General features: G+C 38.5%; 2 protein-coding genes across 2 annotated transcripts in view; both read right to left on the bottom strand.

The window, feature by feature from the left end:
- The window catches only part of Stag1 (stromal antigen 1), a 476,250-nt gene that overhangs the window by 374,525 nt on the left and 85,388 nt on the right, over nucleotides 1-16,337 (bottom strand). The gene's annotated exons all lie outside the window — the stretch shown is intronic.
- Nucleotides 6,989-7,123, bottom strand: LOC101602329 (thymosin beta-4-like). The gene has a single exon (XM_045136930.1). It carries the CDS (start codon nucleotides 7,121-7,123, stop codon nucleotides 6,989-6,991), a length of 135 nt encoding a protein of 44 aa, XP_044992865.1.

Here is a 16,337-nt window from a genome sequence, read left to right on the forward strand (position 1 = left end):
GCTTCGCAGGCAAGTGCCTTAACTGCTAAGCCATCTCTCCAGCCCTAGTTTTAGGATTTTAATTTGTCTCTTATTTTAAGTAATTTGTTTGCATTTCTATTATTTAAGAAATTATATAAATCTTTAGGGCTTTTTATCTTTCTCTACTTACAAATAAGAATTTTTTTTTCATTTTTATTTATTTATTTGAGAGTAACAGAGAGAGAAAGAGGGAGGGAGGGAGGGAGGGGGGGGGACAGAATGGATGCGCCAGGGCTTCCAGCCACTGCAAATGAACTCCAGACACGTGCGCCCCCTTGTGCATCTGGCTAACGTGGGTCCTGGAGAACCAAGCCTCGAACCAGGGTCCTTAGGCTTCACAGGCAAGCACTTAACCACTAAGCCATCTCTGCAACCCAAGAATATTTTTAAAGAAGAAAAAAGGCAGAAAACAAAAGACATGACATTGTAACAAACATCACTGCCTGATGAGTAAGATGAAATGGGCTTAAAGAACTTTCAACTGACTTCTAGGAAAGATATACTATCTAAAAACAGTTAAAAAGAAAAAGTTCTTTGAAGATGGCTCAGAAATACAAAGCTTGCTACTTACACATGAGGATTTTTCCAAGCAGATTCAACTATTGAGAGCCCACCTAAAAAGCTAGGTGTGGCCATGTGCACCTCTAACCACAGTAGGGGACTAACCAAAGGATTGCTGGGGCTAGCTGAAGGACAGCAGCTTTGGGTGGAAGAAGTGAGGCCACAACAAAGTAAATATACCAATGCACATGCATAGGGCATAAGCATCTGCACACACATGAGCATACACCAGACACCTCTCCCTCCCTCTCTCTTTCTCCACACAAAGACACATAATCCAAATGCACCAATAGAACAGATCCAAACTACAAGCCCTAATAAGACACTGAAGTCAAAAGTCAGATTCAGGGCTAGAGAGATGGCTTAGTAGTTAAGTGCTTGCCTGCAAAGCCAAAGGTCCCATGTTCTACTCACCAGATCCCACATTAGCCAGGCACACAAAGGTTTAAGCTAGCACCAGGTCTCACATGTCTACTAGGTTGCCCAAGAGTTCAATTTCAGTAGCTGAGGCCTTGGTGTGACAATTCTCTCTCACCATCTCTATCTAAAGAAAAATTAAAAATTATTTGTGTGTGTATGTATATGTATGTATGTGTGTGTGTGTGTGTGTGTATATATATATATATGTACATATACATATATATAATATAATATAAATAAATGTCAGATTCAAAGTAGTAACTCTAACTAACCAACAGGAATATCATTACAAATAAGAAGTGGAGAAATAAGAGCAAACCAAAGCAGCCTGGAAATAATGGAAGCTTAAGTCTTCCGGAAGGCAAAGTCTGGATTTATGATGTAGTCAAGAAAGTCACTGAGATCTCTATCATTACTCCAACTTGAACAATAAAGCAACATTAACAATAAGCATTCATTATCCCATTTTTTAAGCTTAAATTTAAGTAAATGCAACTGAGAACAAAGCCTACAAAACTTATATCAAAAGTTGTGCTCTAATTATATAACTAGCTGGACAGAACATTACTGATCAGCGTGCCCTAAATATAAAAAGCACTAAAAATGCCATCAGCCTTTGATAGCTAACAAGTAAAATGAAAGCCAAGACAATTAACCTTCCTTATAATAACATAACCTCTAGTACATAAACAAAAAAATGCTTGCAACTAAAAATGTGACAGACTTGTCTGTGTCAAGAATTTGTTCCCTATGTTTTAAATAATATTGCACAGTCATTTTTAAGAATTTTCTTCAAATTCAACCACTACCACCAAAGTACCCTGCAGCAAAATAAAATAAAATAAAATAAAATAAAATAAAATAAAATAAAATAAAATAAAATAAAATAAAATAAAATAAAATAAAATAAAATAAAATAAAAAAGGCAGGGGAGTAGAAGAGATGGGGGAGATTATATATCTATAATTATTTCATTAATAGATCTACCAATTCATACAAATTAAAACTGTCTCACGGGCTGGAGAGATGGCTTAGCGGTTAAGCGCTTGCCTGTGAAGCCTAAGGACCCCAGTTCGAGGCTCAGTTTCCCAGGTCCCATGTTAGCCAGATGCACAAGGGGGCGCACGCGTCTGGAGTTCGTTTGCAGAGGCTGGAAGCCCTGGCGCGCCCATTCTCTCTCTCCCTCTATCTGTCTTTCTCTCTGTGTCTGTCGCTCTCAAATAAATAAATAAATAAATAGATAGATAGATAGATAAATTAAGAAACTGTCTCACACCTAAAAGCTACATTAAGAGAAGCCATCAGTGCAATAATTATACAGAGAAAAGGAAATATTCCAAGTATGTCCTTTAGCTAAACATCCAGTTGTTAAGAAATTCTTTGGAAAAAAAAAATGAACATATAAAAAAAGTTTTAAGCTAGGCGTGGTGGTGCACACCTTTAATCCCAGCACTCGGGAGGCAGAGGTAGGAGGATTGTTGAGAGTCTGAGGCCACCCTGAGACTACAAAGTGAATTCCAGGTCAGCCTGAGCTACAGTGAGACCCTACCTGGGAAAACAAATGTTTTAAAAGCCCTTACCACTTACAGAAAAATCACATGATTATCTCATTAGATGAAGAAAAGGCATTCCTGACATAATTCAGGGAGAAATTAGAAATAAATAGAACATACCTCAAAGTGCATAGACAACATTATACAAAAAGGAGTATTTCCTCTAACATAGGAACCAAAGCAAGGAAGCTCAGTCTTACCAATTCTACTCAATATAATACTCCAACCCCTAACTAGAGCAAATAGCATAAAAAGGATATAGGAAAATAAGAAGTGAAATTATCCTATTTGTAGATGATGAGATTCTATATTTAAATGATCAAATAGCAGACCTAAGGAGATGGCTCTGCAGTTAAAGGTGCTTGCTTTCAAAGCCTGAAGGCATAGGTTTAATTTTCCAGTACTCACATAAAGCCAGATGCACAAAATGTCACATGCATTTGGAGTTCATTTGTAGCAGCAATAGGCCCTGCTGGAAATAAATAAACTTAAAAAAATATGATCAAATAGAATCCTTGCTGGGTGTGGTGGCACACGCCTTTAATCCCAGCACTTGGGAGGCAGAGGTAGGAGGATCGCAGCGAGTTCAAGGCCACCCTGAGACTACAGAGTTAATTCCAGGTCAGCCTGGACCAAAGTGAGACCCTACCTCAAAAAACCAAAAAAAAAAAAAAAAAAAAAAAAAGAATCCTTAAGAAAATGCCTAAATCTAATAAACACTGTCAGAAAGTTTCAGGGTAGAAAATACGCACAAAAATCAGTACCTTTCAAGCCGAGCATGGTGGCACGGGCTTTTAATCCTAGCACTCAAGAGGCAGAAGTAGGAGGATTTCTATGAGTTCGAGGTCACCCTGAGACTACCTAGTGAATTCCAGGTCAGCCTGGGCTAGAGCTATTTCAAAAAAAGAAAAAAACACACAAAGAGAAAGACAGAGAGAGAAAAGAAATCAGTACCTTTCATATGTATGAATAATGAACTTGTAGAGAAAGAAATAATGCCCAAATTAAATTAAAAAAAAATACCCAGGAAAAACCTAACCAGGCAAAAACCTTTATACAATGAAAACTTTAATACACTGAAAAAAGACCACCAAACAAGCTATTAGAAGATGGAAACATCTTTAATGTTCCTGGATTAATGAAATTTATATTATGAAAATGGCTATATTACCAAAAGATATCTACAGAATCAGGCTGGAGGAATGGCTTAGCAGTTAAGATGTTTGCCTACAAAGCCTAAGAACCTTGGTTCAATTCCCCAGGACCCACATAAGCCAGATACACAAGGTAGTGCATGCGTCTGGAGTTCGCATGCAGTGGCTAGAGGCCCTGTTGTGCCTATCTCTGTGTGTGTCTGTCTGCCCCCTCTCTCATAAATAAATATATAAAATATTCAAAAAAAGAGATATCTACAGAGCCAACAAAATTTCCTCAAAATTCCAATTAGGGGGAAAAAATCCAAAATTCATATGAAAACACAGAAGACTAGAATAGCCACAGCAATCCTATGGAGAAAAACAAAAACACAACTGGAGGTCTCACGGTAACTAACCTCAAATTATGCTAAAGAGCACTAGTGACAAAGCAGGGTGCTGGAACAAAAACAGAATGATCAACTAATAGTCCAAAATAGAGGACTGAGAAATAAACCCACACTACTAAAGTCACTTAATTTTTTCATCAAAAACATATACTGGAAAAAAAGAGCCTATTAGCCTATTCAACAAATAAATGGAGCTCGTAAAACTGGATATCCACCTGCAGAAAAATGAAATTAGATCTATGTCTTTTCACCTACCACAAATATCAATTTAAAATGTATCAAAGAGGGGCTGGAGAGATTGCTTAGCAGTTGAGTGTTTTCCTGTGAAGCCTAAAGACCCTGGTTCAAGGCTCAATTCCCCAGAACCCACATAAGCCAGATGCACAAAGGGGCACATGCATCTAGAGTTTGTTTGCAGTGGCTGGAGGCCCTGGCGCACCCATTCTCTATCTGCCTCTTTCTCTCTGTCTGTCACAAAATCAACAAAATTTTAAAAAATTCTAAAACAATAAAATAAAATAAAATGTATCAAAGAGCCAGACATGGTGGCGCATGCCTTTAATTCCAGCACTCGGCAAGCAGAGGTCGGACGATCGCTAAGAGTTCGAGACCACCCTGAGACTAGAGAGTGAATTCCAGGTCAGTTTGAGCTACATGAGATCCTACCTCAAAAAAAAAGTGTCAAAGACATTAATTTTAAAAAACCTGGAGCCGGGCGTGGTGGCTCACGCCTTTAATCCCAGCACTCGGTAGGCAGAGGTAGGAGGATCGCTGAGAGTTCGAGGCCACCCTGAGACTACATAGTGAATTCCAGGTCAGCAGCCTGAGCTAGAGTGAGACCCTACCTCGAAAAACCAAAAAAAAAAACCTAAAAATCTGAAGCTTCCAGAAGAAGGCATAGGGTATGGGTATACACTTGCATAGACAAGAAATTTTTGGACAGGACTCCAAGAGTATAGAAAATAGTCCCAAGAATTAAGAAATGGAACTACATGGAATTTAAAAAGTTTCTGCATAGCAAGCAAAGGTAACTATCAGCAAAGTGAACAAACAGCTTTCAGAATGAGAGAATATCTGCCAGTTACACTTCATTTGTGGGATAGAATATCCAAAATTTATAAAGAACTGCAAAAATTACACACACCACCACCACCAAATAGACTAATAAAATCAGACAGTTCTCAAAAGAAACAAACACAAATGGCCAGTAAGTATTTTAAAAAGTGTTCAACGTCACTAGCCATTGAGGAAATACAAATTAACACCACTTTTAAGATATTATTTCTCTCTAGTCAGAAAAGATACCATCAAGAAAACTGACAGTAAAGGCTGGCCAGAGTATAGGAATAGAGAAACCCCTGTTCACTTCTGGTGGGAATGCAAGCTGGTACAAAAATTACGGAAATTAATATAGAGTTTCCTCAAAAAATCAAATAGAATTGCCTTTTGACCCAGTTATACCACTCCTGAGCATAACCAAAGGATTCCATATCCTACTGCAGATATTCCTGTACATACATGTTGACTGTTCTCTATTCTAAGTAACAAGGAAAGGAAACCAGCCTAGATGTTCATCAACAGATGAAAGGATAATGAAAATGTGGTATATGCACACAATCGAATTTTACTCAGCAGAAAATAAAAATAAAATTATAAAGTTTGTAGGAAAATGGATGGAATTGAAAAATATATTAACAGAGGTGACCCAAAACTGCATATTCTCTCTCAGTTGTGATTCCTAGTATCTAATATTCATATGTAGGTATAAATATAAGTAACATAAAGTCAGAAAAACAATATCATGACAGGGTAAAAAGAAAACATGAGAAATGTGAGTAGGGGAAGGGTAAAAAGTCTTATGTGACATGAAAGCAAAAGGTGGGAAGATGCACCAGGGGATAGGGAAGAAGGCAAGGGTGGAAGAGAATTAACTAAAACAAATTGTGTTTTAAAACTGCTACAATGACACCTCAAACTTTGTGTGTTGATTAAAAGTCCGTACCATGGGCTGGAGAGATGGCTTAGTGGTTAAGGCACTCGCTTGCAAAGCAAAAGTACCCAGGTTTGATTCCCCAGTACCCATGTAAACCAGATGCACAAGGTGGCACATGTGTCAGGAGTTCGATAGAGGACCTGGCATGTGCATACGCAAGCTCTCTCATAAATAAATAAAGCCCTTACCAAAATAATTAACCCTGTAGTCACATGATTGCTATACAGAAATAATTTTTTAAATAAATAATTTGCCAGTGAGAGAGAGAGAAAGAGGCAAACAGAGAGTGAGTATGGGCATGTCAGGGCTTTCTGCCACTGCAAATGTAATCAAGATATCTGTGTCACTTACTGCATCTGGCTTTATGTGGGTATTGGGGAAATCAAACCATGGCCATTAGGCTTTGCAAGCAGGCTCCTTTACCCCTGAGCCATGTCTCCAGCCCCAGAAATAATTTCAACTATGTATGAATAAAAATCTATGGTGAGAATTTTTGGGGGGTTTTGAAACTTATTTGCATATTTTAAAATGTGCATTCCAATAATTAAAATCATTTGAACAAAAAAAAATGGCATTCTGGTTAAACTGCATTGTACATTCCACAGGATACCTTGGACCATCTTGGATTTTACTCTAGATTTCACCACCTCCCACTACCCAGTTTCTTCCTTCACCAAAATGCATGTTCTTTTCCTTCCCAGCCAGCCAGCCCGGCAAATGGGAGAGGCAGGCTCGGCATTGTCAGTAGTTCTGGATTCTTTGATGGGAAAGGGGAAGCACAGTCATTTAAACATGATCCAACCACTTTGCATCTAACAAAGTGAAACACCTAAAAGAAGCAAAAGAAGAAGACAATGCTTCTGGAAAGTACAGTGCATACTGGCGGTGCTCGCCTCATTATGATTTGCCTGCTTGCTTCTCCTGTTTCATGGTTTCTTTTGAAGGCAGAGGGTTTCTCTCTTGTGTTTCTGTCTTCTTCAATTTCGACTTATCAAATTTCTTGATCTCAGCCAGATCGGGTTTGTCAGACATGGCTGCAGAGGGTGCAGAGCAAGGTGCATAAAGGGTAAAATCTGCGCAGGGGCCCCCACCAAATCCATGGTGAGAATCCTGAACTTTCTATAAATTAAATTTATACTATAACAGTATAAGATTAACTCCTTTTCAATATAAATACTATTTTTCTCTTAAATTAATTCGGTTATACTAATTTTTCCCTTGATATAAGATTATAAACCTCTCTTGGACTTCCGGTTAAGATGGCGGCATAGGTACCATGCCAAAGCAGCCTAGGGGGGAAAAAAGACCAAAAAAACTCAGCAAAATACACAATTTTACTAAAAAGTGAGGTGTATAGGAAATTGAAGCGGCAGCAGAGAAGTAGAAAAGTTCCAGGGCATCCAGAGCCTGCACAGTCGGGAAAAGCGGCTCCGGCAGCTTGGCCAATTGCCATGGCCGCGGCGCACCAGAAAGCCGCCAGACTCGGCTCAAGCCGCAGGAAAAGCCAGGTGCCGGAGCTTTCCCTCACACTGCGCTCTCCGCAACTCGGGAAACATGAGGGGAGAGCGGCAGCGAGCAGCAGAGGAGCAGACCGCGACATAGAAGAATGCTTGGGGCAGCAAGAGAACCAGAGCAGCTGCAGCTCCCTCCCCTCCCCCACCGATTGAGCCCAGCTCCGGCGAACAGAACAGCAGCCCAGGACCCGGCCACGCCAACAGCGGGACCCAAGCAGGAGCGGAGTTCGGCAGCAACATCAGCGGCTCCAGCACCGGTAACAGCAGCCCCAGTAGCAGCAGACCCAGTAGTGGCAGCAGCGGCAGACTCGGCAGCAGAGGCTTCAGGGGGATCAGCGGCAGTGGACACAGCAGCAGCAGCTTCAGCAGCAATGGTGGCTCCAGCAGTGGCAGCTACAGCAGAAGCAGAGGCAACAGCAGTGGTGGGTCCAGCAGCAACACCTTCAGCAGCAGTGGCTGCAGTCCCAGCAGGGGCAGCTTGAGCAGCAGCAGTTCCAGTAGCAGGGGTGCTGATCTGCAGGGCCACACTTGCCAGGCTCGGTTTGCCCCACAGGAAAAGCAAGTGCCCAGCTCCAGAAATCAGACGAGCAGCCCGACGACCCAGACAGCAACATGACTGAGACCAAAATCATCCAAGGTAACTGGGATTGCAGCAGGGAAGGGTCTCACTAGGTCGCAAGCTGACTTGGATTCCTCAACAGACCAGATATCTTAACCTCTTTGTTGATAGAGGATCTGGTCGTTATAATAACTACTCTTGCATACATACTTGGGGCTGTTTTTGATTGAATGTGTACAGTGTTTAGTTAAATTTTAGAATCTACCTGTATTTTATTCCACTCAGCCTGCTTGAATACTCCTATAGCAGGGAAACTCAACCCCTAAGAACATCTTTGCACATACTCTGAGAGTCTTAAGAGCCACACCTAATACCTTAAGGTCCTACCCTGAAAATATATTACATCAAATCAATTGGTACAGCTAAGAATACACAGCTAGCTAGAAAATCCAAGCATAAACTTAATCCAAGATGCAAAAATATATACATTATAACACAAGAAACACTAAAAAGCAAGACGATATAAACCCACCTAAAAGTATTAATGCATCAGAAATGTCCTCCAGTGAGAGAGAGCTAGAGGAAATGCCTGAGAAAGAGTTCAAAAGAATGATTGTAAATATGTTCAAAGAAGTCAGAGAACAAATCAAAGGAGTCAAAGAGGAACTTAAAGAGGAAATCAAAGGAATCAAAGAAGATGCAGGACACCAATTTCATGAAATAAAGAAGGCAATACAAGACATAAATAAGGAAATAGAAATAATAAAGAAAAACCAGAGAGAATTACTAGCAATGAAGAACACAGTTAATGAAATAAAAAACTCTGTAGAAAATCTCACCAGTAGGATGGATGAGGGAGAGGACGGAATATCTAAGCTAGAAGGCCAGGTGGCAGACCTAATGTAGTCCAACAAAGAGAAAGACAAACTTATAGAAAAGTATGAGTGGGAATTTCAAGATATTCGGGACACTATGAAAAGATCCAATATAAGAATTCAGGGCATAGTAGAAGAAGAAGAACTCCACTCCAGAGGCATAGTAGGCGTCTTCAACAAAATCATAGAAGAAAATTTCCCCCAAATTGGGAAAGAGGTGCCAATGCAGATACAGGAAGCCTTTAGAACCCCAGCCAGACAAAACCTGGAAAGAACCTCTCCTTGCCATATTATAATCAAACTTCCAAACACAGAAACCAAAGAAAAAATATTGAAAGCAGTTAGAGAAAAATATCAAGTTACCTACAAAAGCAAGCCCATCAGGATTACAGCAGATTATTCAACACAAACTTTTAAAGCCAGAAGGGCTGGAGTGATATATTCCAAGTTCTGAAAGATAACAACTGTCAACCAAGGTTACTTTATCCTGCAAAATTAGCCATTCAAATAGATGGAGAAATAAAGACATTCCATGACAAAAGCAGGTTAAAGGAGTATTTGAAGAGAAAACCAGCTCTACAGAAAATACTTGATAGAATCCTCCATGCTGAAGAAAAGGGAAAGCACACATATAAGGAACCTGGACAAAACAAGCAATATTCAAATACTAGTTAACACAAGAAAGCAAAGGTAGAACCAGAAACACACACACACACACACACAAAAATGGCAAACAAAAATACACACCGTTCAATAATCTCTCTTAATATCAATGGCCTCAATGCCCCAACGAAAAGACATAGATTTGCAGACTGGGTTAAAAAGCAGGATCCTACAATTTGTTGTCTCCAAGAAACTCACCTTTCTACAAAGGATAGACATTATCTTAGGGTGAAAGGTTGGAAGATGGTGTTTCAAGCAAATGGGCCTAGAAAACAAGCAGGGGTTGCTATCCTAATATCAGACAGGGTAGACTTTAGTCCGACGTTAGTCAAGATAAGGAAGGTCACATTATATTGATTAAGGGCACACTCCAACAGGAGGACATTACAATCCTAAACATATATGCACCTAACATGGGGGCTCCCAAATTCGTCAAACAAACACTATTAGAACTAAGGTCACAGATAACACCAAACACAGTGGTGGTGGGTGACTTTAACACCCCACTCTCATCAATTGACAGGTCATCCAGGGAAAGAATAAACAGAAAGGCATCTGGATTAAATGAGGTCATAGAAGGAATGGACTTAACAGATATATATAGGACATTTCATCCAAAGGCTGCAGAATATACATTCTTTTCAGCAGCACATGGAACATTCTCTAAAATAGACCATATATTAGGACACAAAGCAAATCTTAACAAATTCAGGAAAATTGAAATAATTCCTTGCATTCTATCTGACCACAATGGAATTAAACTACAAATCAGTAGCAAGAAGGCTATAGAACATACACAAAATCATGGAAACTAAACAATACACTACTAAATGATGAATGGATCAATGAAGAAATCAAAAAGGAAATCAAAAAATTTATAGAGTCAAATGATAATGAGAACACAACATACCAAAATCTTTGGGACACAATGAAGGCAGTTCTAAGAGGTAAATTTATAGCCTTAAGTGCCTATATTAAGAAATTAGAAAGGTCGCAAGTAAACGACCTAATGCTTCGCCTTAAAACCTTGGAAAAAGAAGAACAAGGCAAACCAAAAATCAGTAGACGGGAAGAAATAATAAAGATTAGGGCAGAAATTATTGAAATAGAAACAAAAGGAACAATCCAAAGAATTAATGAAACAAAGAGTTGGTTCTTTGAAAGGATAAACAAGATTGATAAACCCTTAGCAAATCTGACCAAAAGAAAGAGAGAAGAGACACAAATTAATAAAATCAGAGATGTACAAGGTAACATCACAACAGATTCCAGAGAAATTCAAAAAATCATAGGGACATACTATAAAAGCATATACTCCACAAAGTATGAAAATCTGAAAGAAATGGATGATTGCCTTGATCTATATGACCTACCTAAATTAAATCAAAATGAGATTAATCACTTAAATAGACCTATAACAAACATGGAGATCCGAACAGTTATCAATAATCTCCCAACTAAAAAAAACCCAGGCCCGGACGGATTCACTGCTGAATTTTACCAGACTTTTAAGGAAGAGCTAACACCATTGCTTCTTAAGCTTTTCCAGGAAATAGAAAAAGAAGGAATTGTACCAAACTCCTTCTATGAGGCCAGCATCACCCTGATACCAAAACCAGGCAAAGATAGAACAAAAAAAGAAAATTACAGACCAATCTCCCTCATGAACATAGATGCAAAAATTCTCAACAAAATATTGGCAAACAGAATACAAGAATATATCAAAAAGATCATTCACCCTGACCAAGTAGGCTTTATCCCAGAGATGCAGGGATGGTTCAACATACGCAAATCTATAAATGTAATACATTACATAAATGGGTTGAAGGACAAAAATCACATGATCATCTCATTAGACGCAGAGAAAGCATTTGACAAAATCCAACATCCCTTCATGATAAAAGTCCTACAGAGACTGGGAATAGAAGGAACATATCTCAACATAATAAAGGCTATTTATGACAAGCCTACAGCCAACATATTATTAAATGGGGAAAAACTGGAAGCTTTTCCACTAAAATCAGGAACAAGACAAGGGTGTCCACTGTCCCCACTTTTATTTAATATAGTTTTGGAAGTCTTAGCCCTAGCAATAAGGCAAGAGACACACATAAAAGGGATACAAATTGGAAAGGAAGAAATCAAGTTACCATTATTTGCAGATGACATGATTCTATACATAAAGGACCCTAAAGACTCTACTAGCAAGCTGTTAGAGCTGATCAAAACCTACAGCAATGTAGCAGGATACAAAATAAATACACAGAAATCAGTAGCCTTCATATATGCTAACAACAAACACACAGAGGATGAAATCAGAAAATCACTCCCATTCACAATTGCATCAAAAAAAATAAAGTACCTTGGAATAAACCTAACCAAGGAAGTAAAGAATCTCTACAATGAGAACTTTAAAACACTCAAGCGAGAAATTGCAGAAGACACTAGAAAGTGGAGAAACATCCCTTGTTCCTGGATTGGAAGAATCAATATCGTGAAAATGGCAATCTTACCTAAAGCAATCTACACATTTAATGCAATCCCTATCAAAATTCCAAAGGCTTTCTTCATGGAAATAGAAAAAACAATCCAAAAATTCATTTGGAATCACAAAAAACCTCGAATATCTAAAATAATACTGAGCAACAAAAAAGAGGCTGGTGGTATCACCATACCTGATTTTAACCTATACTACAGAGCCATAGTAACAAAAACAGCATGGTACTGGCACAAAAACAGACATGTAGATCAGTGGAACAGAATAGAGGACCCAGATGTAAGCCCAAGTAGCTATAGCCACCTGATATTCGATCAAAATGCCAAAAATACTCATTGGAGAAGAGACAGCCTCTTCAGCAAATGGTGTTTTGAAAACTGGATATATATCTGCAGAAGGATGAAAATAGATTCTTCTCTCTCGCCATGCACAAGAATTAAGTCCAAATGGATTAAAGACCTTAACATCAGACCTGAAACTCTGAAACTGCTAGAGGAAAAAGTAGGGGAAACCCTTCAACATATTGGTCTTGGCAAAGACGTTCTGAATACAACCCCAATTGCTCAGGCAATAAAACCACAGATTAACCACTGGGACCTAATGAAATTACAAAGATTTTGCACCGCAAAGGACACTGTGAAAAAAGCAAAGAGGTAACCTACAGCATGGGAAAAAATCTTCGCCAGCTATATATCTGATAGAGGATTACTATCTAGGATATACAAAGAACTCAAAAAGTTAACTAATAAGGAATCAAACAAGCCAATCAAAAAATGGGCTATGGAGCTTAATAGAGAGTTCTCAAAGGAAAAAATACGAATGGCATATAAGCATCTAAAAAAATGTTCTACGTCACTAGTCATCAGGGAAATGCAGATTAAAACTACATTGAGATTCCATCTCACTCCTTTCAGATTGGCCACCATCATGAAAACAAATGATCATAAATGTTGGCGGGGATGTGGAAAAAAAAGAACCCTTCTGCACTGCTGGTGGGAATGCAATCTGGTCCAACCATTGTGGAAAACAGTGTGGAGGTTCCTAAAACAGTTAGAGATTGATCTACCATATGACCCAGCTATAGCACTCCTAGGCATATATCCAAAAGACTCATCACATTTCCTTAGAAGTACGTGCTCAACCATGTTTATTGCTGCTCAATTTATAATAGCTGGGAAATGGAACCAGGACCCTAGATGTCCATCAACAGATGAGTGGATAATGAAGATGTGGCACATTTATACAATGGAGTTCTACTCAGCGGTAAAGAAAAATGTTTCTAGGCTTTTTTCAGAGTAGTTTGTTGGTGTTTTACTGTTTTATGTTTGTTAGAGTTATCTTTAATAGATATATACTGTTATTCAACCTTTCATCACTGTGGCAAAACACCCAAGATAAAGCCAGCAGTAGCAGCACACACCTATAATCTTATCAATTGAAAGGCTTAATATGGATGATCACAAGTTTGAGGCCACTGTAAGCTACTATGTACTGAGACTATCTTAAGGGAAAATGGAGAAGGTGGGAAAGGAGATAAACAATTTACAGGAGAAAGACTTATTTTGCCTCACAATTACTGGGGATTTTCAGTCCATGGTCACTTCAACCCTACTTCTGAGCCTATGGTGAGGAAGCAAACCATGCAAGGAAGACAGCAAAAACAAGGGGTTAGGACAAGATATATTCTTTAAAGTCATGTTTCTAGTGACCCAACTCCTACAACTAGGCCCCACTTCTTTGTAGCACATTCAGTTAGCAACGTCATGATCCAATCTTCTCAACAGCATCACCATCAACTACAGGCCAAACCCAAAAACATGCAAGCATTGGGGGAACACTTCCTAATCCAAACTATAGAACTTTTAATGACCATGATACCAGGATATGTCAGAGATCTGCCTTGACATAGGATGAAAGGTATGTAGGTAAAACAAAATTAGCAATGAGTTGATAATTGTTGAAGCTTGATAAACAGGACAAAGGTCATTATATAATTACACCTACTTTTGCACAAAATTATGCTTGAAATTTTCCTTCATGTAAAGTTAATGTTGAGCTGGAGAGACTGCTTACTTAATTAAGGCATGCAAAGCCAAAGGACCTAGGTTCGATTCCTCAGGACCCACACAAGCCAGATTCATAAGGTGGCACATGCATCTGGAGTTCATATGCAGTGGCTGGGGGCCATGGTATGCCCTCTCTGTCACTCTCAAATGAATAAAAATAGCAATAGTTTTCAAAAGCTAATATTATTAATAGTAAGGTTACATTATAATAATCCTTTTAACTAGAATTTGGTTTTTAATCAAAATAGAAATCACTGAGTCACCTAGATGTGGATTATTTTCCACCCTATAATCTCCTTAATCCTTATCAGCAAGCAACAATAAACTAATTTTACTGGCTATATGTGATACTTCCTTTATAGTTACAGCTATCGTTTTATAGTTATGTTAAGAAGTACAGCTGGGCGTGGTGGCACATACTTTTAATTCCAGCACTCAGGACGTAGGAGGATCACTGTGAGTTCAAAGCCAGCCAGTGATTACACAATGAATTCTAAGTTAGCCTGGGCTAGAGTTAAGACCCTACCTCAAAAAATGAAAAGAAAAAAAGTGCAAAGATTGTTACAATTTTAAAAGTACCCAATGCTGTCTATAAATCTCTACTTTAGATCCTTATTTCACTACTATACACATTTCCTTAGATGCAACAACGCAATTGTGGTAATAATATTCTAGAAACTGAGTTTCCTTCTAGAAGTACACCTCCCTGTTTAAAAAAAAAAAAAAAAAAAACAGGTCTGGAAGATGGCTCAGTGGTTAAAGATACTTGCTTGTAAAGCCGGATGGCCCAGGTTCAACTCTCCAGTACCCACATAAAGCTAGATGCACAAAGTGGTGCATGTGTTTGGAGTTTGTTTGCCCTGGCAGGAGGACCTGGTGTTATCTTCCCTTCCTCCCTCTCTTCCCTTTTCTTTCTATCTCTCTCCAATGAATAAAAATTTTCAAAAAAAAAAAAAAAATCAAAAGCAATTGTTTGTTTTCAGTCCTAGAGATTTACCCTAAGGCCCTGGACAACTTAGGCAAGAGCTCTACCATTGAGCTACATTTTTAGCCCTTATTAAATTGATTTATTTAAATTAAAATATAACATTATGCTTTGCCTTTAAATTACTCATTTCATCTTATAGAATTATACAGTTACACAAGCTGGAAAACCTTTAAGTGAGCTCTGATCCCTTTCTAGTTTACCTCATCAAATCCTACTGATTCCACAAGTAAAACATATTCCCATCTCTTCAAAATGGTTATACTGCCCTCATAAAGGTCCCTTACTGTTACCTTGACTATTACAGCAATCTCCTAGTACTCTGGATTTTACTCAACTCAACTCCCTACACTATAGTGGGACTGATTTGTTGAAAATAAGTATTAGTCACGCAAAATCCCTATAAATCTTTCAATGTCAACCAAGCATAATGGCTGATGTAAAAGGTTCACTTTGAGTTCAAGGCCAGCCTGAGCTACAAAATGAGTTCTACCTCAGCCTGAGCTGAAACACTGTCTCAAAAGAAAAAAAAAATCTTGCCAGGCATGGTGGTGCATGCCTTTAATCCCAGCACTTGGGAAGCAGTGGTAGGAGGCAGAGGTAGGATGACTGCGTGAGTTCAAGGCCACTCTGAGAATACTGAGTGAATTCCAGGTTAGCCTGGGCTAGAGTGAGACCCTACCTCGAAACACATTAATTTAAAAAAAAAAAAAAAAAAAAACTTTCAATATTTCTATCTCTTCTAGGAAACTTTCAAATTCCTAAGCACAGAAAGCAAAAAGTTAACAACTAGCTCCCCAGCTTCCCCTTCCATTTCTCCCTAACACTCTACTACTACTATAAATTATGTTCTTTGAATTGCAAGCTTGTAGTTCACTGAGTATCTTTGCAACTTATGTTTCCATGCTTTTGTTCAAACTATTTACCATTTTATTAGCATGTCTGAAAGCTCAGTTTGAGTTAATAAAGTCTTCAATCAAGAAGATAGTAATAGAAAAATAAATCATTTATATGCAAAACAATTAAGATTAAAAATACATTTAAAATAAATATAAATATCCAATCATATCAAGAAAGATACAAAGAA

The sequence above is a fragment of the Jaculus jaculus genome, chromosome 17 (genome assembly GCF_020740685.1).
Source record: "Jaculus jaculus isolate mJacJac1 chromosome 17, mJacJac1.mat.Y.cur, whole genome shotgun sequence".
NCBI lineage: Eukaryota > Metazoa > Chordata > Mammalia > Rodentia > Dipodidae > Jaculus > Jaculus jaculus.